Below are 22752 nucleotides of genomic sequence, written 5' to 3'. Positions count from 1 at the left end.
CCAGGCCTCCGCCACCGCCGGCGAAGGCACGCGGCCGCGCCCACCCGGAGCAAACTTACGAGCCTTGGACGCAGCGCCACGACGAGGGGAGGAAAGGCCAGCAACGGGGAGGCGGGTCATCCACTTCGGTGTCAGATGCGTAGTCGCCCAAGGCCTAGAACCTATTTGCCCGAGGCAGGCCACAACCGGCGGGGGGGAGGGGGCAGTCCAACTCCGGAAGCGGGGAGGAGGAGACGACGGGGACAGAGCAGATCAGGGAGGGGAGCGGGGACGCGTCATCTGCCGACGAGGGCGCATGGGAGGGGGGAGAGGGGGGAGGAAACGTGAGGGAGGAGGGGAAGTGGAGCCATCACTAGCAAGCACAAAACATGTGGTTCAGTTTGCCTTTGTATTGTGATAACATACGTTAACTTCCCATGTCTAGTTCCTCGCTGATTACCATGAACCAAACAAGGAAATACAGATTCTCTTCAAATCTCACATATAATTCCTATTATGTGCCAAACAAAAGATCGTATCATCCCATATCTAATCTCAATACAACTCCCTACTCTAAACTTCCATTCCTCTTCCCAAATATTACAAAACGCTTCGAGATTCATCTTGGCCAACTGTCAGCAAGGGAAGCGGGTCTCATGACGGGGCGTACGACCCAAGTCGTATAAGATTTTTCTCCCTTAAATTGGATCTCTCTCGCGAGCCTACCAAGCAGCAAAGAGGTAGAAATGCAGCGGGAGTGGTCACCAAAAAAATTGTACTACCACCCTAAAAAAAATGTGTACTACCAAGTTTATAGTTGTGAATAATAGAGTTGAGTTGCCTGTGGTGAGAATGTGATATCCCAGGGGCGTGAAAGTCCTCAAGAGGTGTGGGTAGTGAATCCACCACGCGACAGACTCCCTAGGGTTGATCATGGATTTTCAACAAATTTTCTATCAAAAACGAGATGAATTACAGACAGGTACAAATGGTTCTCACATTCAGTAGCACTTTTTTGCTATCTGAATGAGAGAGTTGGCCTTCCTCTGCGCTCTACTGGTGCCAGTCTTAGCGACCTGTGAGAGGTGCTCGTGGAGGCCGAACCTGAGCGCGTGCACCAGGAGCGTCTGCTTCTTGGATCCCAGCTCCAGCAGGACGGACAGAGCGCACTCCTTGTTCTTGGGCGTGCCTTCCTTGATAAGCTGCACGAGCTTCTCCACGAGTGGCGTTGTCCCGATCTCTCCAAGACAGGTTGGATGCGATGACAGCAGCAGAAAGATGGAGAGCGCCTCGTCGACCATTCCAAGGCTCCTGTCGTCGATGACCTTCATTAGCGCTGGGACGATGCCGGCCTGGGTGGCCCTGACCTTGTTCTGCTGGTTGAGGATGAGGTTGAAGATAGCCGTGGCGGCGTCCTTCTTGCCCCGGACGGTGCCGTTGGTCAGGAGCTCCACCAGCGGCGCGATGCCGCCAAGGGTCCCGATCGTGGCCTTGTTCTCGTCGAGCATGGACAGGCTGAAGAGCGTCGCCGCCGAGTTCTCCTGCCCCTCCGCGCTGCCGTTCCGGAGGATCTCGATGATGAGCGGGATGGCGCCCCCCTTGGTAATGAGAAGCTTGTTGCCATGGTCAATGGACAGGTTCAGCAGCGAGGTCACCGTGTTCTCCTGCACCTTCTTGTCCGGGTAGGCCAGCAGGCCGATCAGGGCGGGGATGCCGCCATTGCCAACAATGAGAGCCCTGTTCTCCGGGGACTCCTTGGAGAGCATCCGGACCTTCTTGGCCGCTTTTCGCTGCACGTCAGGGTGGATCGACGACAGCGCTTCCACCAGCGACGGGATGTCCTCTCTCGGGTGCCCATCCTGCTCGGCCACGGGCTCCGGCTCCCTCCTCTGCAGCTCCACCTTGTGCTTGTCGCACCACTGCAGGATCAGGTTCTTGAGCGCGTAGTTGGGCGCCAGCGAAAGGTGCGCCAATGGCTGCTGCATCTTCGGGCATGTCCTCTCCCCGCTGTCCAGCCACTTCTGGATGCTTCTCCTCTCGTACGTCTGCATATTTCAAACCAACTTCTTATCTAAACCAAAAAATATTTAAAGGAAAACAATAATTTCCTTTTGAACATGGTTCATCTGTTGTACTACGACTAAAGCAAGTGGAATCAAGATTCGGCAATGCGCGTGCCTGTCCACTGGCGACAATGACAGGATCCGTCATGATCTCCAACGTGATAGGGCAGAGGAAGTCATCCGGGATCATCAACGAGGGGCACTTGTCGAGGGACTTGGTCACGAAGACCTCGCTACCGAGGACATTTTTCTCGTCAATGCCAGCGATCGCCTTGAACTTGTGGAGGAGCTCGATGATCTGCTTTGTGCTGTCCGCATGCTGCCCGTTCCGCTCGTTGATCAGCTTCTTTATGGCCACCGTCTCCGCCCTCAGATCCGGCAGCATCTGCAGCTCCAGCTTGCTGGCCAGCCTATCCAGTATTGCCCTGTCCGCATTCCTCTCCTCGTCCTTGTCGTTCTGGAGTATCACCATGAGATCCATTGACAACTCTATGTCTTGCGTGTCCGTTCTCTTCTTGCATCTCATCAGCTGAGCGTTCATCAGCTCCACCTAATCAACAGGATCATATGTGTGATTGTGTGATCCGTACGTAAATGGCTTTGCAGGAGCATTATTGATGATGCACTTACCTGCTCGGTGACTTCATCGGAAATGGCGAGCTCCGCGTAGGGCATTCCATCCAGCGCAGAGTTCATCTTCTCGTACACAGCGCGGAACCTCCCCAGCACAGCCTCGCTCTCCAGCGCCTGAAAATCGATTGGCCTCAAATCAATTGGTCAAGGCCACGCATGGCAAGAAGGGGCTAGGAGAAAGACATCTGGGCATGGCCATCTGATCGGACCAGAAAGATTTTGCTGCCGTCGTTGCAGGATCGGAGGAGGCGGCGCGCGGCGGACAAGGCCCGACCGAGGAGGGTGAGGCGGCGGTAGGCATCATCGGTGAGCCGGGGCGCGGAGTCGCGGAGCTCCTCGAGCAGCGGAAGGATGAGCTGCAGCCAGCGAAGAAGGTTGTGGCATTCCTTTCGCTGCGTGCGGCGGAATTTCGAGTAAGCGCGGGCCGAATTGACGGTGGCGAGGAGCTCCTCCACGAGGTCCTCGTCGTCCATCTCCCTTGCCCGGGTCCCGGATGGCTCGGGGTCAGCGGTGGCCGCCGCCGACGGTGGCAGCGCCGGTTGGGGCATGCGGCATCAAGCGGTTGGCGAGCTGCGTACGGAGAAACGAGAGGCGCGCGTGAGAGAAACGGAGGCGAGAGCATGAAAGGCAAAGCCAGAAATAACAAGGGATGAGGAGACTCGGTCGATGGAGAATGCTTTTTGCGCGCTAAATCGCTGGGAAGCGCTTCTTCTCTCGTCCAGACAAGCCTTAAAAATGAAAAATACTACAAAGTTCATGCAGTTTGCATAAGATGTGTACTCCCTACAAAATTAGACATCCATATTTTTTTTCTTTTTCAACCGGAACACACTGATTCCATCTAGAAACAAGAACCACAGGAGCCCCAATCTTTCTTAGCAATTTGGAAGATCTAACTATCCATTTCATTTGTTTGATGCGATTTGGGCCGTTGGATCAAGCAACTCGAAGACCTAAACTGTCTGCAGCGTTTAAGATGTAATTCTATCCCAATCACGTAAAGATTTCATGATTGGGGCAGAATCACATTTCGAGCACATAGCAAGGTGAATATCATTATAACATACTCCCTTCATCCCGGAAAAATTGTCTCCGTGGCCATTTTACTAAAACACCCCCACCTAATTCCCGTCGCAACCTGCAGTCCTCGTCTTCTCCGGTCGACAGTCCGCCGCTCAGACACAGACGCATGGACGCCGGAGATCCCCTGCACCGTGCTACTCCCCTGCTCTCCCGCGCGTCCTCCGCCGCCGCCGCAGCTGCCTCCTCCGCCGCTCCCTTCTGCCTCGCGCAGCTCCCCTGACTCCCTTGCCTGCCTCGCGAATCTTCCCTCTTTCACCCAAAAAATTGTTTCTTCTTCCTCCCGCCGCGTCTCCTGCTGGCGGCCACCCCCTCCCTCCTAGCGTTGATGGAAGAAGCATGGCTGGCCCTCGGCCCGACGGCCGGCGACGCGACCTTCCCACCCCCGCCCCGGCCCCCATGGCGTGGGGCGCGGCCGCGACGACGCAGCGGGGGACGGTGGCCAACAAATCGTCTGCGCAGGCGGTGAGACGAATCGTGTCCAGCTGCGCCAACTCGAGCGGCCTGGCCGTGGCCGTCGTCGACGCCAACGCTGTCATCTCGGGCGGCGCCACGCTCTCCTCAACTGCGGGCCGGCTGGTCACGGTGCTCGAGGAGGTGTGCGACGCCGCGCGCCGGAGGCTCGCGTTCCTGCCCACCCCCGTCGAGACCGTCGAGCCAGCCCCTGAGTTCGTCAAGAGAGGTCGAATGTTTACTTAAGCCAGCCTAGCGCCTCGCACTGCTGCTTTCATTTGCTGAATAGAGCTTAAACTCTGCACTTTCATGGGTTTCCATTCTCTGCTCTCTATTACTGCTTGATGCTCTTTGCATTGTTGTATTCAGTAGGGCCAGCTTGAACCGTTTGCACCAGGAAGAAGACCGGCCCAATGTTGATGAAGGGAGGCAGCCAACAGGATGCCCTGCAAATCAATTTTGAGCAAGGTGTGTGTAGATTCAGAAATGTTCAGACTGAATGTTCACCGAATTAGTAAATCTTGTCTTTCCTAAAAACTGAATTTGTATATTAAGTCTTTGCTAAATGCCAGCTTCCAGAGTTTAAATGTTCAGTCTTGTCTTCCCTAAAAACTAAATTAGTAAATCTTGTCTTTCCTAAAAACTGATCATGTCTTCTAACAAGGTGCATATGCGAGTGTTGTGTTAACACTCAACACTGAATGTTCAGTCTTGACTTTGAATTTTCACCAAATTTGCAAATATTTTCTTCCAACAAGGTGCATATGCCAGTGTGAACCAAACAACAAACTGAATTACTCTGAATATTCGGAAAATATCATGTTAGACAAGATTGTGAATTACTCTGAATATTTATATGGAACGGCAAACTGAATTTTTTGACCATTTGACTTGTTCTAAACCGTAGGCAAAGCTGTTTGGATCCTCAAATACATGAGTAATTAAAAGAGCATGTACCATCTGCAGCATCTCAAGAAATTCAAAGAAATTCAGAATACGGTACAGCATCTCAAGACATCTGGCCACCTTTTGTTTTGGTCAGATGACCAGATTGTGCGAAATTGTGCCCAACCACAAAGACAAATGCACTAGCACCACATAGTTGCATTGACCAAATAGACTTGTTCCATGAGTGCTTAATTTGCATTGATCAGATATATTGTAATTGCAGAAATCTTAGGAATATTGCCTGTCCAATCTTTGTGTAGAAATTTTATGACTATGTGAATTAAAGGCTTTCAACTAAGAAGATGATTATTTCGACTACATACTTCTATCATATGGAGCTACATACTCCTATCATATGGAGCCAAAGTGCTCTTTTATTTAAATTTTATATGGAACCAAATTTTATTTAAGTTGGGTGACAAAATAATTCTGCAGTTCTTACTTGAGGCCTGCCAAATTATGTATTATAGTGTTGCCTAGAGCTACTGCCTGAGCTTAAAAGTCTATTCAAGAAAACCTTTTATATGAAACCAATCTTCTTCCCTTCAAAAAGTCTGTTCCTTACAGATTATTAAAAGATGCTTCAGTGACTTCTGAGAGATTAAAAGTCTCCTTGTTCATTTTGTTAACTAGAGGAACATGATGGCCATTCCTTATAGAAACATGGTAACTTCAACAAAAGAAACATCAATCAACTCTTGTACTCCTCTGCTCCCTGCTTGCTTTTTAGGCTTTCCAGTGACATTATATTTTCTTTCAGAGGAGGTTGCAGTGCTCTGCTCTCTGCTTGCTTTTTAGGCTTTCAAATAATTCCCAATACATTCAGATAAATCTAGCTGATTCAAATAATCCCAAATTAATTCAAATAAATCTAGCGAATTCAAATAATTATAGCTAATTCAAATAATTCTAGCTAATTCCAATAATTCCTAATTAATTCAAATAAGTCTTTTGCCTCGTTAAAAAAACTATTTTAGCTTTGCCTCTCTATACACGATCGCAGATTCCGAGTGCTGGTAATTAGTAAGAGGACATTTTCATCTCTTTTACTCCCTCCGTTCCATAAGAGTATTTCTTACACTATATTATGGAACGGAGCAAGTAAGTCAGTAGTGTCGTCAGCTGCGACAAGCCAGCGACATAGTGCTAGGATATGTTCAACACTGCCATGTTTCAGTCTTGTTTTTTGCAGAACTGAATTTACTAGCACCATTTTGCATCTTGCCATTACTGTGCAAATACCAACCTGCTCCCTGTTACTGGAGTACACCTAACAAAATCACTGCTATCAAGAGTGCAAAATGGATATGAATTCTCAGACTACACCATGTTCCTGTTAATCATAAGAATAAGGAAGAGAAGGAGAAGGAGAAGAAGGAGAAGGAGAAGGAGAAGAATAAGAAGAAGAGCTCCTAGCATAGAAGAAGGATCTCTTCTTCTTCTTACAAATAAATCCAAATAATTCAAATAAATTGAATTAAATCAAGTAAATTCAAAGAAAATCAAATAATTCACATGACACACTCCAATCTTTTCTCATTGAACACCTGACACAAAGACATACACATGACACAACACATGACACATGACATACACAAGACATACACATGACACATGACATACTCCTATCATTTCTTTTCATTTCCCTTTCCTTTTCCTGAGCTCTATTCCCCTTGTTCTATAATGGCCATCGTGTCAGTAATTAGCTCTGCACTGCAATATACATCGGTTATTTCCTCTCCACCATTTTGTAGACGGTCCTTGTATAGATGCAGCTGCTTGTAGGTATTTCCTCCTTGATCTTTCATGACTTCAACCATTACTGCTTGTAGTGTGATAAAGCTTTTGAACAACTTATGTGCATCATAATTCTCAAACTCCTCCTCTACACCATGTACCAACTCCTAGATATTCATAGGTGCTCTGCAGTCGGTTAGGGATTGGAGGGAGCATTGAAAACAAAGGTACAAAACATTAAGCTCGGGGCTGTTAGGCGGTTGCTGTAATAGTCGAATGTCTACATCCGTTTGTTGCGCAGCTTCTAGAAAACCTGCATCATTAGGTAGGACATGTGGTCTCGCATTATCTTGTTGGATGAAAATTGTTGTGCCCACGTCTTCGTTGGGCCACTTGTCTTGTATTGCAGGGATAACATTATTGATCAGGTAATCTCTACAGACGGGCATGGTTACTTTCACTGATTTCATCTCTATCATTCTCGATCTCTGTTTTGGCTGGTTCTTTGCGCCTCAATCTCTACCACGAATGCTCAGGTGCCAATTTTTCCATCAAATGTTAGTTTCCCATCGTTGGTGTAGCGAGGCTTGGCAACATCGGTTAAGAACATTACCTTGCCAATGCTGTGTGTATTGGGCGGTACACTCTGGTTCTGGTTCTTCAGGCAGTACATAGTAGTATTCGTGACTCTGGTCATATCGTACCATTTTTCATCTATGTGGACCATATTGTTCATTGACTTGAAACTGGGCCAAGGGGTTGATATCCATTTTTCATCCATCATGGATATGCAGAACTTGAGTCTCGCTATCTTGTTGTGTGGCTTCAGCAAGGGCTTGACTTTGTTCGTGATGCGTTTCAGCTCTTGCAATTCAAACCTGTTGTGTAGGGTCGACCGGGGAACCCCTAAACACCTTGCAAGAGACCGAATAGTTCTTCTATTCAGGGGGATTGTCGTTGTTCTCGCCGGATCTAGCTCTTTTCTCTTTCTACCACTGTTCTTCTTTTTAGTTGAAACATCAACTTCTTGGCCTGTTGCAAGTTGTTCTTTCGCTCGATTCCATATTCTTGTAACTGTTCGCACGTGAACATTCCGCATATTCGCAATGAGCACCCTGTCATACAGGTGAACCTGTCCATCTCTAAGCTCGATTACTCGTAGAGCAAAATAAACACTATATCTCTCCTTGTCTGACAGGTCCTTCCCTCTTGGATTGCCATGTGCATCAGCTTCTTGAGCTTCTTCCAATTCTGCATCTTCTTGTGCCTCTTGAGCTTCTTCCAATTCTGCATCTTCTTGTGCCTCTTGAGCTTCTTCCTCTTCAGGAAACCAATTCAATTCAATGTCTATATCCTCCTCTTCCAGGATCAAGTTCAAATCAATAGTGTTACCTTGATGAGCTTGTTCTTCTTGTTGAGCTTCATCCTCCTGTTCCAGGATCAAGTTCAAATCAATAGTGTCACCTTGATGAGCTTGTTCTTCTTGTTGAGCTTCATCCATCTCTTCTGGGATCAAGTTCAAATCCATAGTTGTGTGCTCCTGCTGATCTCATAACAAGCGTATACAAGAGATGAATGGTTAGCATATAATTATAACAAGAAAGCCATGAAGAATCCTAGACAAAAAGCAAAGAAACCAAGAAAGGGAAAAGTAGATATTAAAAGTACTCATTGTTCATAAGCTAACTGAATGTTCTGAAGCTGTCAACTGTTTTATATAGATTGTTCTAGGATTTGCACAAATTTCTGCCAATGATCTAATTGAATGATCCTATATACTGCTAACTTAATTTTCTGAAGCTAGCATCCTTTTCTACTACATACATATTTTTTTTTGTTTTCAGCAACTACAGGTCCTACTACATCTCTCTTTTTTTTGCAGGGACTAGGCCAGGAATTAAAAAGCAAACAAAAGCAGGGGCCAGGAGTACATCTCAACTTTCACTGTATTTCTTGTTGACAACTAGTACAGGTACACATTCTGAATATTGAAATTATCTTTTGTTAGTTACTAGGATAGTGGTTCATCTTGCTTGTCTAATCTATGGAGGAGACCTAGGGCATCAACCTCCCCAACTTGAATTTGTAGATGCTCAATTTAGATGTTTTTGTCCTAACAAACAAGTAAACTTCTACAACTCTAGTGTTGTTGTGGTAAACTACTGTAGTTGATCTGTATCTTCCTGCTGTTGTTGTTCCAACCATAAGGCTGGATCATCACGTGTAAACTACTACACTGATAAGTCCCGCACCTTAATTACTCGAAGAAGGTAACAACTTGTGTCATTACTCAAAATAAAATGATGATCTACTAGTCTTAATAATGCTTAGAACCTTGCGGTCTTGCATCATGTTCAGAATAAAAATTCGAACCTTACAGTCAAAACTGAATGTTGACAGTAGTAGTAAGACTAGAAGAAGAATTCCAAATAAACTCAAATAAATTCAAATAAAGACCTGTTCCTTCTTCTTTTCAGGAGCTGCTAGCTAACAAAAGTTTAAAACATTGAAGTAAAGCAAGCAGTAGGTATATCATCCTCACAAACTTGTTCTTTTTTCTTTTATTATTAATATAAACATCATGCATGAATCTTGGACATCATGACTGCGTCTATGTAGACCATGGCAGTAGTTATAGAACTATGTGTTGGGGAACGCAGTATTTCAAAAAAATTCATACGGTCACGCAAGATCTATCGAGGAGATGCATAGCAACGAGATGGGAGAGTGTGTCCACGTACCCTCGTAGACCGAAAGCGGAAGTGTTCAGTCACGTAGTTGATGTAGTCGAACGTCTTCGCGATCCAACCGATCCAAGTACCGAATGTACGGCACCTCCTCGTTCAGCACACGTTCAGTTCAGTGATGTCCCTCGAACTCTTGATCTAATTGAGGCCGAGGGAGAGTTCCGTCAGCACGACGACGTGGCGACAGTGATGATGAAGTTTACCGGCACAGGGCTTCGCCTAAGCACTACGACGATATGACTGAGATGTGTAACTGTGGAGGGGGGCACCGCACACGGCTAAGAGAAACTTTGGTGTGCCTTTGGGGTGCTCCCCTCCCAGGTATATAAATGAGGTGGGAGGATGAGGCCGAGGCCGGCCAAGATGTGGTGCGCCAAGGGGGGAGTCCTACTTGGACTCTTGGTCCAAGTAGGATTCGCCCCCCCTTTCATATTCCAAGAAGGAGAAGGGGGAAAGAGAGGGAGGAGAAGAAGGAAATGGGGCCGCCCGCCCCCCAACCCTAGTCCAATTTGGATTGGGCTTGGGGGAAGGGGGCGTGCCTCCACCTGGCCGCCGCCTCCTCTCTTCCACTAGGGCTCATGAAGGCCCATTAACCCCCCTGGGGTGGTTCCGCTAACCCTCCGGTACTCCAGAAAATGCCTACCTATCCGAAACCATTTCGGTGTCCAAACATAACCTTCCAATATATCAATTTTTATGTCTCGATCATTTGAAGACTCCTTGTCATGTCTGTGATCTCATCCGGGACTCCGAACAAACTTCGGTACATCAAATCACATAACTCATAATACAAATTGTCATTGAACGTTAAGCGTGCGGACCGTGCGGACCCTATGGGTTCGAGAACTATGTAGACATGACCTAGACACATCTCCGGTCAATAACCAATAGCGAAACCTGGATGCTCATATTGGTTCCTACATATTCTACGAAGATCTTTATCAGTCAAAACCGCATAACAACATACGTTGTTCCCTTTGTCATCGGTATGTTACTTGCCCGAGTTTGATCGTCAGTATCATCATACCTAGTTCAATCTCTTCACCTGTAAGTCTATTTACTCGTTTCGTAATGTATCATCCCATGACTAACTCATTAGCCACATTGCTTGCAAGGCTCATAGTGATGTGTATTACCGAGAGGGCCCAGAGATACATTTTTGATACACGGAGTGACAAATCCTATTCTCGATTTATGCCAACTCAACAAACACCTTCGAAGACACCTATAGAGCATCTTTATAATCACCCAGTTACGTTGTGTCATTTTATAGCACATAAGGTGTTCCTCTAGTATTCGGAAGTTGCATAATCTCATAGTCCGAGAAACATGTATAAGTCATGAAGAAAGCAATAGCAGAAAAACTAAGCGATCATTATGCTAAGGTAACGGATGGGTCTTGTCCATCACATCATTCTCTAATGATGTGATCCCATTCATCAAATGACAACACATATCCATGGTCAGGAAACTTAACCATCTTTGATTAACGAGCTAATCAAGTAGAGGCATACTAGGGACACTCTGTTTGTCTATGTATTCACATATGTATTAAGTTTTCGGTTAATACAATTCTAGCATGAATAATAAACATTTATCATGATATAAGAAAATATAAACAACAACTTTATTATTGCTTCTAGGACATATTTCCTTCAGTCTCCCACTTGCACTAGAGTCAATAATCTAGATTACATAGTAACTCCGTTCTTGTTCCCTTGCGCATGCCATCATCTCCATGCTTGAACTTGCTCCAAGGTTTATCTTTCTTGTCCAAGTTAGGTCCTTCATTTGTAAGCAAAACAAATGTATCCAACATAGGCAGCATCATATTCACATGAACATTAGAATCGTTACCAAGAAACGAAAGTACCTGATAATTCAATTGGCGTGCGCAAGCTCTAGTAATTGGTCCAGTATGTACAGCAGTAGGGGCTGTGGGTGTAACAATGGTATTGATGTCCTCATCATCCTCCCCTTCTTGAAATGAAGTCGTCCTCGACGAAAATTCATCGTCCTCACCCAAATAAGGCTTCAAATCTGCAATGTTAAAAATGGGACTAATCCCAAAATCTGCAGGCAGCTTAAGTTTATATGCATTATCATTTATTTTCTCTAACATCTTAAAAGGATCATCAGCACGTGGCATTAGCTTTGATTTGCACAAATTAGGAAATCTATCCTTACGCAAATGTAACCAAACAAGATTTCCAGGTGCAAACACAACATGTTTTCTACCCTTATCTCCAGCAAGTTTATATTTAGCATTCATACGCTCAATGTTTTCCTTAGTTAACTCATGCATTTTTAAAATCAATTTAGCACGTTCTTTAGCATCAAAATTAACCTTCTCCGAAGATGGAAGAGGCAACAAATCAATAGGTGCACGAGGTAGGAAACCATACACAATTTCAAAAGGGCACATCTTAGTAGTAGAATACAATGAACGATTATAAGCAAATTCAATATGAGGCAAGCATTCTTCTCACATTTTCTTGTTACTTTTTAAAACAGCCTTAAGCATAGTAGACAATGTTCTATTGACTACTTCAATTTGTTCATCAGTTTGGGGATGACAAATAGTACTAAAAAGCAGTTTAGTCCCCAACTTAACCCATAAACATTTTCAAAAGTGGCTAAAAAATTTAGTATCACGATTTGAAACAATAGTATTTGGCACACCATGTAAGCGAATAATTTCATGAAAGAACAAATCAACAACATTAACAACATCATCGCTTTTATGACATGGTATAAAGTGTGCCATTTTCGAGAACCTATCCACGACAACAAATATGCTATCCCTCCTCTTCTTTGTTCGAGGTAAACCGAAAACAAAGTCCATCGATATATCCTCCTAAAGAACACTAGGTACAGGCAAAGGCATATATAAACCATGAGGATTGAGTCGTGACTTAGCTTTTTGACATGTAGTGTAGCGAGCAACAAAACGCTCAACATCCCGTCTCATCTTTGGCCAAAAGAATGTGTAGCAAGTATATCCTCCGTCTTCTGACGCCAAAGTGTCCCATTAATCCTCCTCCATGCGCCTCCTGCAACAACAAAAGACGAACAGAGCTAGTTGGAATGCATAGTTTGTTAGCACAAAACACAAATTCATCGTTAAGAACGAACTTGTTCCAAGTTCTCCATTCCTTACAATTCTGCAATACATCTTTAAATTCAGCATCATGCATATTGATCTTTGATGGTCTCTAAACCAAATATTTTAAAGTCAAGTTGTGAAAGCATAGTATAACGACGAGACAATGCATCAGCAATAACATTTTTTTACCCTTCTTGTGTTTAATGACATAAGGAAAAGTCTCAATGAATTCAACCCATTTAGCATGTCTATGGTTCAGTTTTGCTTGACTTTTAATGCGTTTCAAAGATTCATGATCAGAATGTATAACAAATTTCTTGGGCCATAAATAATGTTGCCATGTTTCTAAGGTCCAAACAAGAGCATATAATTCTTTGTCATAAGTAGAATAGTTCAGACTAGGCCCACTCAATTTTTCAAAAAAGTATGCAACAGGTTTGCCATCTTGTAATAACACATCTCCTAATCCAATTCCACTAGCATCACATTCAAGCTCAAAAGTCTTATTAAAATCAGAAAGTTGGAGTAAGGAGCATGTGTCAACTTATCTTTCAATACCGTGAAGGCTTCTTCCTGTGCGGTACCCCAAACAAAAGGCACATCCTTCTTTGTAAGCTCGTTGAGAGGTGCAGCAATGATGCTGAAATCTCTCACAAAACGCCTATAGAAACCAGCGAGGCCAAGGAAACTCCTGACTTGTGTGACCGTTTTGGGCTGCGGCCAACTCTCAATAGCTTCAATCTTGGCTTTATCAACTTCAATTCCCTGTGGAGTAACAACATAGCCAAAAAAAGATACTCGGTCGGTGCAAAAGGTGCACTTTTCAAGGTTACCAAACAAACGTGCATCACGTAGAGCAATAAAAATAGCATGTAAATGTTCCAAATGTTCCTCCAAAGATTTGCTATAAATCAATATGTCATCAAAGTAATTATCATAAATCGTCCAATGAAAGCACGTAAAACTTCGTTCATTAATCTCATGAAAGTACTAGGTGCATTAGTTAACCCAAAAGGCATGACTAACCACTCATATAATCCAAACTTAGTTTTAAATGCTGTTTTCCATTCATCTCCCAATTTCATACGAATTTGATGGTATCCACTACGCAAATCAACTTTGGAGAATATTGTAGAGCCACTCAATTCATCAAGCATATCATCTAGCCTAGGAATATGATGACGATAACGAATAGTAATATTATTAATGCCTCTACAATCAACGCACATACGTGACGTACCTTCTTTTTCGGCACTAAAATGATAGGAACAGCACAAGGACTAAGGGATTCGTGTATATAACCTTTGTCGAGCAGTTCTTGTACTTGACGCATAATCTCCTTCGTCTCCGCTGGATTGTACGGTATGGTGCACAGTTGGGTAATGATGCACCGGGAATTAAGTCAATTTGATGCTCAATCCCTCGAATAGGTGGTAATCACGGTGGCACGTCTCGTGGAAAGACATCAGCGAACTCCTGCAAAATGTTAGTGACAGCAGGAGGCAAAGAGGAAGGCATGTCCTCGAATGAAAAATAATGCCTCTTTGCACACAATAGCGTAGCAAACAGATTTGCTAACATCTATATCATCAATATCAGATTTGGTGGCAAGTTTTTCAATTTAATTTCAGAAGCAACACTAGATGGTTTATTATTAGGCTTCATTTGTTGCTCAAATTCTTTTACCACAATCTGATTTTCACTCTTACTTTGCTCTTGTTTAGCTTTATTAGCTTTATTAATATCATCTTTCAAAATGGAATCAGGAGTCATAGGAAGCAAAGTAATATTTTTATCCTTATGAACAAGAATATACTGATTGTTTCTACCATGATGTACATAATTTTTATCAAATTGCCATGGTCTACCAAGTAATAAGGAACATGCTTGCATGGGCACCACATCACAATCAACATAATCAGCATATGTAGAAATACTAAAATGCACACGAATAGTACGTGTTACCTTAACCTTGCCGCTGTTGTTGAACCATTGGATGTAGTAAGGATGTGGATGTGGTCTTGTGGTGAGAGATAGCTTCTCCACCATCTCCATGCTAGCCAAGTTATTGCAGGTCCCTCCATCTATGATGACGCGAACAGAACGTTCCTTCACAACTCTCTTTGTATGAAACAAATTATGCCTCTGATTTTGCTCAGCTTGTGTGAACTGCACACTCAAAACACGTTGAGCAACTAAACATTTATACCTGTCAGCATCTTCAGCAGCCATGTATTACGTCTCATGATCAGAATCGTCTCCACCGTGTTCTTCATGTGTAATAAGAGCCAAAGTCTTCTCATCATAGTCATTAGCGGACTCATACCCACCATCCTTAGTAGCAATCATCACACGCTGAGATTGACATTCTTTCGCAAAATGTCCTCTTCCTTTACAACGACGATAAATAATCATCACACTCTAGCTCCGTCTCTCTCCCAACCTTATTCCTCTCCTACACATATGCATGGATGCCGATCGATCTTCCTTAATACACGAGGTAGATCGATCTCCCTTAATACATGAGGTAGGCCTCTCTCCTCCTCCACACATATACCAGCCATTGTACCTCTATAGTTAATTAGGCCTCCCTCCCCCCACCACAAACCGATAGTCGAGCGTTGTAGGTAGGTATCCATGCCACAGTGACAAACCGCACCTGTCCCCTCTCTTGTTCTAGTAGGCCAGCCACTCTATACTTTTGACGTGGGCACACACAAATTCGATGTCACTCTTTACGACTGCGTGCGCGCACACACACACATCATCAGTCTCTTCGATTCTATGGACACCTCAAGTCGATGATACCTCCACGCTCTTCTCGTGGATCGCCCCCTCTCTCTATATATGATATATCCAGGACTCTATTTCACACACATTGCATATGTTACATTTTTTGATTGACCCCCCTCCCCTAAAAAAACTCTCATGAACCCACACATTATATCTCTCTATGTTTGTATCTCTCTCACACAACCCTACGTAGGTGGTGTACGTATAGAAGAAGAGAATAGGTGCACCGTGCACACGTACTCACGCTTTGTGCCCAGCCACACCCGCGCGGGTACATGGTGAAGCTCATTTCTGTACGAAATGGTAGCCCACGTGCTAATTTGAACGCGTGTAGGTTGTTTACCTACGAAGGTCGTGTACCACGCGTGCACGAAACAAAGTTTGACTTGATGCGTTGGTGCGTTATTTTTAAATAAAGTTATATCGCTCAATGTCACGCACACAGAATATGATACGATTTTTATGGAGAAAAAGGTAGTCCGCTCCACTATATACAATGGAGCTTCCCTGCCTGGTTTGTCTCTCTTCAAAGTATCTCACACAAGGCTGCGGTGGCCTCTCTCTCTCTTACCGTTGGTCACTGATCCGGCTGCATCCCGTCCGCCGTTGGAAAGGGAGGACGTGCATCGTTTCTCCATTCGACAGCACCGAGGCAGCACGTCTCGATCTGCGGTACACGCCGTTCTCTCTGACCAAGCTCCGGCACGGTAGGGCCTACGCCACCTGCTCGATGTCGAAGTATGGGCAGATTCCGCCCGCCGCCGCTCACCTAGTTACACCCCGACGACCTCCAGATATCCCCTCCGGCCTTGCTCCACTGCCCGTCTTCCCACGTCGCTGATGTGGATCTTCCATAGTTCTTTGCACAAAACGTAGCTCGTCCGGCATACTTTTCGTATTGCAATCTCGTCCTCACACCGTTTTAGACAAACACAACCGTGTTGTTATCTTCCCTTAGGATAAGGAATATGCTTCTTTTTGTCGTCGCAACTGTCATCAACAATATTTGTCTTTTTACAAATTTCAAATGGGCATATTTTAGAGTGTGGATTCACTCATTTTGCTTCGTATGTGTACTCCCTCCGTTCCTAAATATTTGTCTTTCTAGAGATTTCAACAAGTGACTACATACGGAGCAAAATGAGTGAATCTACACTCTAAAATATGTCTATATACATCCGTATGTAATAGTCCATTTGAATCTCTAAAAAGACAAATATTTGAGTAGTCACTCGTTGAAATCTCTAGAAAGACAAATACTCCGGAGTATATTTAAGAACCGAGGAGGTAGTGCACAGCCGCATGGGAGACTCAGACCGGTCGTTGCGCCGCATTAATAGTGAGTAATGAGCAATCAAATCATAAGCCCCACCTTTCCCACTGTAAGTTGCTCGGAAGAAGCAACCATCAATACGCTCTTCTTTGAATCCGCTCATACTACTCCATCCATCATTGTTTATAGAGCGCACTTCAGAAAAAGAGAAAATCTCTAGGACTAAGGCAACTAGCGATCGGCCTGAAAAATAGCATTGGTTGTTATAGCACGACGTCTATTATTAGAGGAAATAATGCGTACACACATGCATGCAGTGCTTCCACCCCGGGTACACACATGCATGCACGTACTCCACTCCGTAGTACTACATCGAGAGAAAATTGCGGTTACCACGCCCTAATTAATTGAGCATTAAACCAAACGCATCTAAAGTCTCTCTGATGGTGGGAATGCATTGAGAGAAATGCATCATAATGAAGCACGCCCTATAAACTGTGATGGAGGGAGGAGTAGTATGAAGGTGCAAAACCAAGTACTCGTATGGCCAGTCGATCAACGCACCTCCTCTTGGCATATCACTGACATGTGGGACTGGAGTGTGAGCAAACCGATCTCAATTGACGGCAAAATGGCCAACCCGCCATTCCTTGAGAGAGACGAGGAGCGAGAACACACAGACGGGCTCGCACGGAGGCCAAGATATATTCAAGCATGGTTGATCGATATCATCATTACATGTTGGGCTGGCGTTTTCCGCCCTTCTCCGGAATAAATGTGTACTTTATCAGAGATTAAAAAAATAAGAGTACAGAGGCTCCACCATGCGGTTCTAGTACTAGTACTACTCATACTACTAAACCTTGCGCTTGGCTCTTCGCCTCTTCGTGAAGTCGAACAATGATGGTACTCCGCATGTTCGGTACTATAGTGTATGCCTCTGGCAATCTGACACCGAATGAACTGATGCACGTCCACCACCTGGGCGAGGGTACGTTGCATTAGTCAAAAGGCATAAGTGAGTTTCACCTTGTCCTGCAAACTTCTCCTCGTTCTGCGAGTTGACGGGACACACCAACAAGTACTGCTAGTCCATACTCTCTCCTTTTCGGTTAATATGGCTTAATCTTTTTTGCGGGTAAATGAGAGAGCTTTATTCATATATATAAGCATTCTTAGGACGATCAGCCAAGACACTGGTCACTAGGAAGCGAGGTACCCCGCAAAAAAAGAAGTAGGAAGCGAGGTGTTTCATCAAGCCAGCTCTCGACCACATTCAAAATGCAGCAAGCACGGTTCGCACAAAGATGCGCCGCAAGGTTTGCTGACCTGTTTACATGCTGAATAACAAAAAAAGAGGAAATATTACCGAGCGCTCCTATTTGTAATAGGATATGGCGAGAATTGTGGCGAGTGTTCCATGAAATCAACTTCCATTATCACATGCGAGAACCCTCGAAGAGAACCAAATGTATTGAAGATTGCTTTATCACATTTTAAAATATAATAAGAGTGTAGACGCTCCTTCATCCGGTTCCTAGTACTACCTCTATAGACTATAGTAGTAGTACTAGTACTAGTAAACTTTGCGCTTGGCTGTTCGCCTTTTCGGGAAGTGCAACAATAATAGTACTACTAGTATAGTGTATGCTTCTGGCAATCTGACACCGAATTAACTGTTGCACGTCCACCGCCTGAGCGAAGGACAACTTGCATTAGTCAAAAGTTTCTCCTTGTCTTGCGATCCACCGCGTGCAAGCTTCTCCCGTCCTGCAAGCTTCTCCTCGTTTGGCAAGTTGACGGGACACAGCAAAGTAATGCTAGTCCATACTGCCTCCTCTCCGGTTAATATGGCTTAATTTTAAACGAGATAAATACGCTGTCTGTCACTATATATTTGTAAAAATACGGTTAGTGGACTTCATAATACGCTCATTGCGCTCAATATATACATTTTCCGGTGTTTATACGGCCACTAGCTCACCCTGGCTGAGTATGTGTGTGCATGCACGTGTAGTTGAGCACTTGAGCGTGACCGTGTGTGTTCCGTCGTGTGCTTGGACATGCATGCATTAGGGCGTCGCACGCGTTTTTGCGTCCATGTTTACACTGTTGTGTTGCATACACGTAGGGGGAGTATGTGTAGGGGCCACTAAAGGAGCAGTCAAATCACACGGTAAGTTAGTCAGAAGAAGCAACCATCACTTCACTCTTCAATGACACGTACGCAATATAAAATGGTTGATATGGAGAGAAAAAGAAAACTACTATATATACACTAGCAGGAGCCTAAGCTACAAGCCTGCTTGCTTGGGTTGCTCTCTTCACAACCATAGAACGACAGTGGCCACACTGCTGGTCACATATCCGGCCTGATCCCGTAGCTGGGGGAAGGGAACAATGTTCTGCGTAGACGCGGTCGACATCGGCGAGGGAGAAAATCCACAATCGGTGCGTCCCAATCGGGGGTCACCGCGGTATGGGCCGATGCCGCGTCCCAACCGCCCTTCTAGCTACAGCCCGACGTCCATTCCAAAAATATTAGTGCATGTTAACAAAAATTCTGTTCCGTTTCGAAAAAAGCATATAAGCTGCTACTTCTTACCCAAAGGATCTTTATATCCAACAGACACAAAATATCCATTCGACTATTCGAAATTACTTTCACTGCTAATCTAATGTCGAGGTAATTGCTGCATCGCCACCAAAACCCACCATCTCTTAAGCTAAAGTAGACCGAGCTAACCCCTATATTAGCATATTACTAAGATAAACAAAAGGCACCGTAGAATCATTTAGGACGTGAGCTTGTCAATCTGAATGTGGAGGGACACCAGCTTAGCGCCGGCCAGCAGCTTGGGCGGAACTGTGAAGAAGGTCAGCTCCTGCATGGCGACGTCACCGGGATCCCTGCTGCTTGTCACCTCCATTTACACCTTGACGGCGTCGGTCCTGCCTTTGGGCTCCCCCGGCGGGCCGTTCGCCCACAGCTTGGCCACGTAGTGCAGCAGTGGGGACGCCCCCGCTCTGATGCAGACGACCGACACGGCGATAGGCGCGCTGATGTCGAGCACGCCGCCGACCAAGAATTTTGCTTCGTATAAGTCTTTTTACACATTTCAAATGGACTACTACATACGGATGTATGTAGACATATTTTGCTTCGTATGTAGTCACTTGTTGCAATCTCTAAAAAGACTTATATTTGGAAACGAGCGAGTACAACGCATGCATGCATCCGTGACTTCCCTTTTGATACTTGCATGTGTTGATTTGATGCACCTTGCCAAATTTTGACATTTAACTAACCAAATTTTCATGCATGTCACAAAAAATTAGGGCTGTTTGAATTGTGACTATGTTTGTCTTATGTTGCCACATTATTTTTCCCACACTTGCCACACTTGCCTAACTTGAGTTGCTCAAATTGTTAGACACACTTTGGCTTGCCTAAGGGAATCTTGCCACACTTTTTGTGTATATGACATGTGGGGTTCATTGCTAATAAAACAAATTCTTGTCTTAGGTGTGGCTAATTAAAAAGACTTATATTTAGGAACGGAGGGAGTAGAAAATATAAATAATAATTCATGTTGGGCAACCCACGTTTCCGATAATTTTAGCCATGGGCTTGTTCACAATTTTTACGAGGGGGTGGTTGTTCATTTAATGGAGGGACTTGTACCAAACTTGAACGATACAAAGTGCGACCTGGCACACCGTAACACCACTTGGAACAAGCGGGTAGCTATCTCAAAAAACAATCAACAACTAAAAAAATGGTGACTTGGCACGTAGTACACAATTTAAACGATTGTTTTGATGGAGTGAAAAAGGAAAACTACCCCACTACGTATATATAGGCCGGAGCCTCCGCGCTTGCTTGCTAGGGTTGCTCTATTCACACACTCTCATCCTCTCTAGATCTAAACAAGATAGGGGTGGTAACACTGTCTTTCTCCCTTCAAAAAACACTGTGTTTCTATCCTCACCGCTGGTTACAGATCCGGACGTATCCCCCTCCGCTAGTGAAGGGGAGGACGAGCAGCGTTTAGGCCGTCGTCGACAACGAGGGAGGAGACCCACTGCCGGCCGCACCGTTATCTCTGGCCGAGCGCCGGCGCGAGAGGTCCTCCGATCCCTTCGTTGTTGCCCTAGTGTGGGCGGATCCGGCCTCCCGCCGCCCACATATCCACATCCCGACGACCTTCAGGTACATCTTCCTTCGAAACCGCCTTAGCTCTACTTCCGCAGCTCGCTACGTCGCTGCATGTGCATCATTTTCTACCTCGTTGCCCCTCTCGATCGGATGGTCCAACGTCACCTATTTTCTTCTTCTATTGTTAGAGGTAAAGCTACTTCATGGAGTCGAATCTTGCACTTGGTTCAAACAAGAAATAAAGTGGGGGTGGGGGAATTTAGTATGTAGTACATCGGACTTGGTAAAACAGGAAGGAAAGGGGGTGAAAGTAGTACAGGCTGGTCATCCAACCGGTCTCTTGGTCGAAAAGGGAAATATAGGGGTAACGCTGTACACAGTGGTATGACCAGGACTAGATTTGCTATCCACACATAACAGTAGGTGGCTAGAATGAACAAAAATGGGACCAACCCAGATATGTTTCTTGGATGTTTGTTTCTCGGTGCAACAAACTATGAATAACCACTTTATGCCCCTGTTTAGGTACATGGTGTTGGACTGCTGGTGCACCCACTGTCCCATGCCCATATACCAAATATTTAGCTGTTCTTAATCTAATGCCCCTAGTAAAAATGAAGCCATGCCACTGTTATAAGCCATGACAAGTTTAGCCAAATGTTTTTGCCTGTAATTGTTTGAAACGCTGACTGTTCCCTCTAGCTTTTTGTGCAAACAGGGATATCCATTTCACCTGGTTGCTGTTGTGACCTTTTGGTGCACTACACAAAACTCTTCTTAAAAGAAGTGACTTTTGTGCTGTTTAACTGGAATGTTACAATGGAACAGTTGGTTCATTTCGGTGGAACTGCACAAAGGGAGATCTGTGTTCCAATCCTCATCATCCATATTGGCACGATAACCTTCCTTTAGGTAAGAATGATATTTAATGCATGTGTTCATCTCTATTTTGCGACTGCCATGAGAAAATAATGCTATTTTTTACTAGTACACTTGTACTCCCTCACTGACAAAACCAATTCTCAAATAGAAGCCCAATCATGTACTTGGTTTCACCAACTAGTGAGGAGATTGAGAAATAGAGCATGAAGAGGAAGAAGAAGAAGAATAAACAGTGGCAAGGCGATCTTGCTGAAGCCAGAGGCCTCAGTTGAGGCCATTCAAGGGCTCCGGCAATGACTACCTTACATGTGAGATGATCCTCCAAGGAGCCCTTCCACTTCTGATGTCTCACTTAATTAATTAGGAGTACTTAAGTACCACTAATTTATTGCTGCCTAATTTTCCTGTCGGAGTTAAACAAATCTTTAGTAGCACCCTATGCTGAATCATGTACGTGTGTATGTTTGTCTATGAGGTGAATCATGTGGTGGAGCAGGGAGGGAATGCTAACTTTACCCGTTAAGATAATGACGGTGCTTCTATTTGTTAGTGTATGTTTCATCAACTAGTCCCACTATTACAGTAATCTCACTCTCTCAATATATGTGCCAACAGGGATGCTCGATTTTGGTGGAACTGCACAAAAACTTTGGGTCCTTCATTGCCTCGACAGCTTCCTTCCTTTCCTGTTAGTTGAAGGAAATATGCCCTAGAGGCAATAATAAAGTTATTATTTATTTCCTTATATCATGATAAATGTTTATTATTCATGCTAGAATTGTATTAACCGGAAGCATAATACATGTGTGAATACATAGACAAACAGAGTGTCACTAGTATGCCTCTACTTGACTAGCTCGTTGATCAAAGATGGTTATGTTTCCTAACCATAGACATGA

General features: G+C 44.6%; 2 protein-coding genes and 1 pseudogene across 2 annotated transcripts; 1 reads left to right on the top strand and 2 right to left on the bottom strand.

The window, feature by feature from the left end:
- Positions 1–547: 547 nt before the first annotated feature.
- Positions 548–3363, bottom strand: LOC125523372 (U-box domain-containing protein 15-like). The gene is made up of 4 exons (XM_048688418.2): positions 2885–3363; positions 2673–2789; positions 2158–2592; positions 548–2024 (listed from the first exon to the last, which is right to left on the bottom strand). The coding sequence occupies exons 1-4, from the start codon at positions 3221–3223 to the stop codon at positions 981–983; spliced, it is 1935 nt and encodes a 644-aa protein (XP_048544375.2). The 5' UTR covers positions 3224–3363; the 3' UTR covers positions 548–980.
- A 388-nt stretch (positions 3364–3751) lies between these two features.
- Positions 3752–22700, top strand: LOC125523310 (RNA-binding NOB1-like protein). Its single transcript, XM_087536334.1, is given in 8 exon segments — positions 3752–4141; positions 4144–4437; positions 4578–4676; positions 8776–8865; positions 9371–9420; positions 21674–21883; positions 22002–22161; positions 22469–22700. Coding segments are annotated over 3 exon segments (366 nt in total). The 5' UTR covers positions 3752–4083; the 3' UTR covers positions 4592–4676; positions 8776–8865; positions 9371–9420; positions 21674–21883; positions 22002–22161; positions 22469–22700.
- LOC147959746 (uncharacterized) lies at positions 5216–8769 on the bottom strand (annotated as a pseudogene).
- Positions 22701–22752: the final 52 nt, after the last annotated feature.

This window comes from Triticum urartu, chromosome 7A (assembly GCF_056163025.1).
Source record: "Triticum urartu cultivar PI428250 chromosome 7A, HENAU_Tu73, whole genome shotgun sequence".
Lineage (NCBI taxonomy): Eukaryota > Viridiplantae > Streptophyta > Magnoliopsida > Poales > Poaceae > Triticum > Triticum urartu.
This window is presented reverse-complemented; position numbering and strand designations above follow the sequence as displayed.

Coding starts and splice junctions, on each gene's coding strand:
- LOC125523372 (XM_048688418.2), bottom strand. CDS start 3,223: ATGCCCCAACCGGCGCTGCCACCGTCGGCGGCGGCCACCGCTGACCCC. Junction 2,790..2,884: donor ACGGCAGCAAAATCTTTCTG/GTCCGATCAGAT, acceptor ATCGATTTTCAG/GCGCTGGAGAGCGAGGCTGT. Junction 2,593..2,672: donor CCGATGAAGTCACCGAGCAG/GTAAGTGCATCA, acceptor CCTGTTGATTAG/GTGGAGCTGATGAACGCTCA.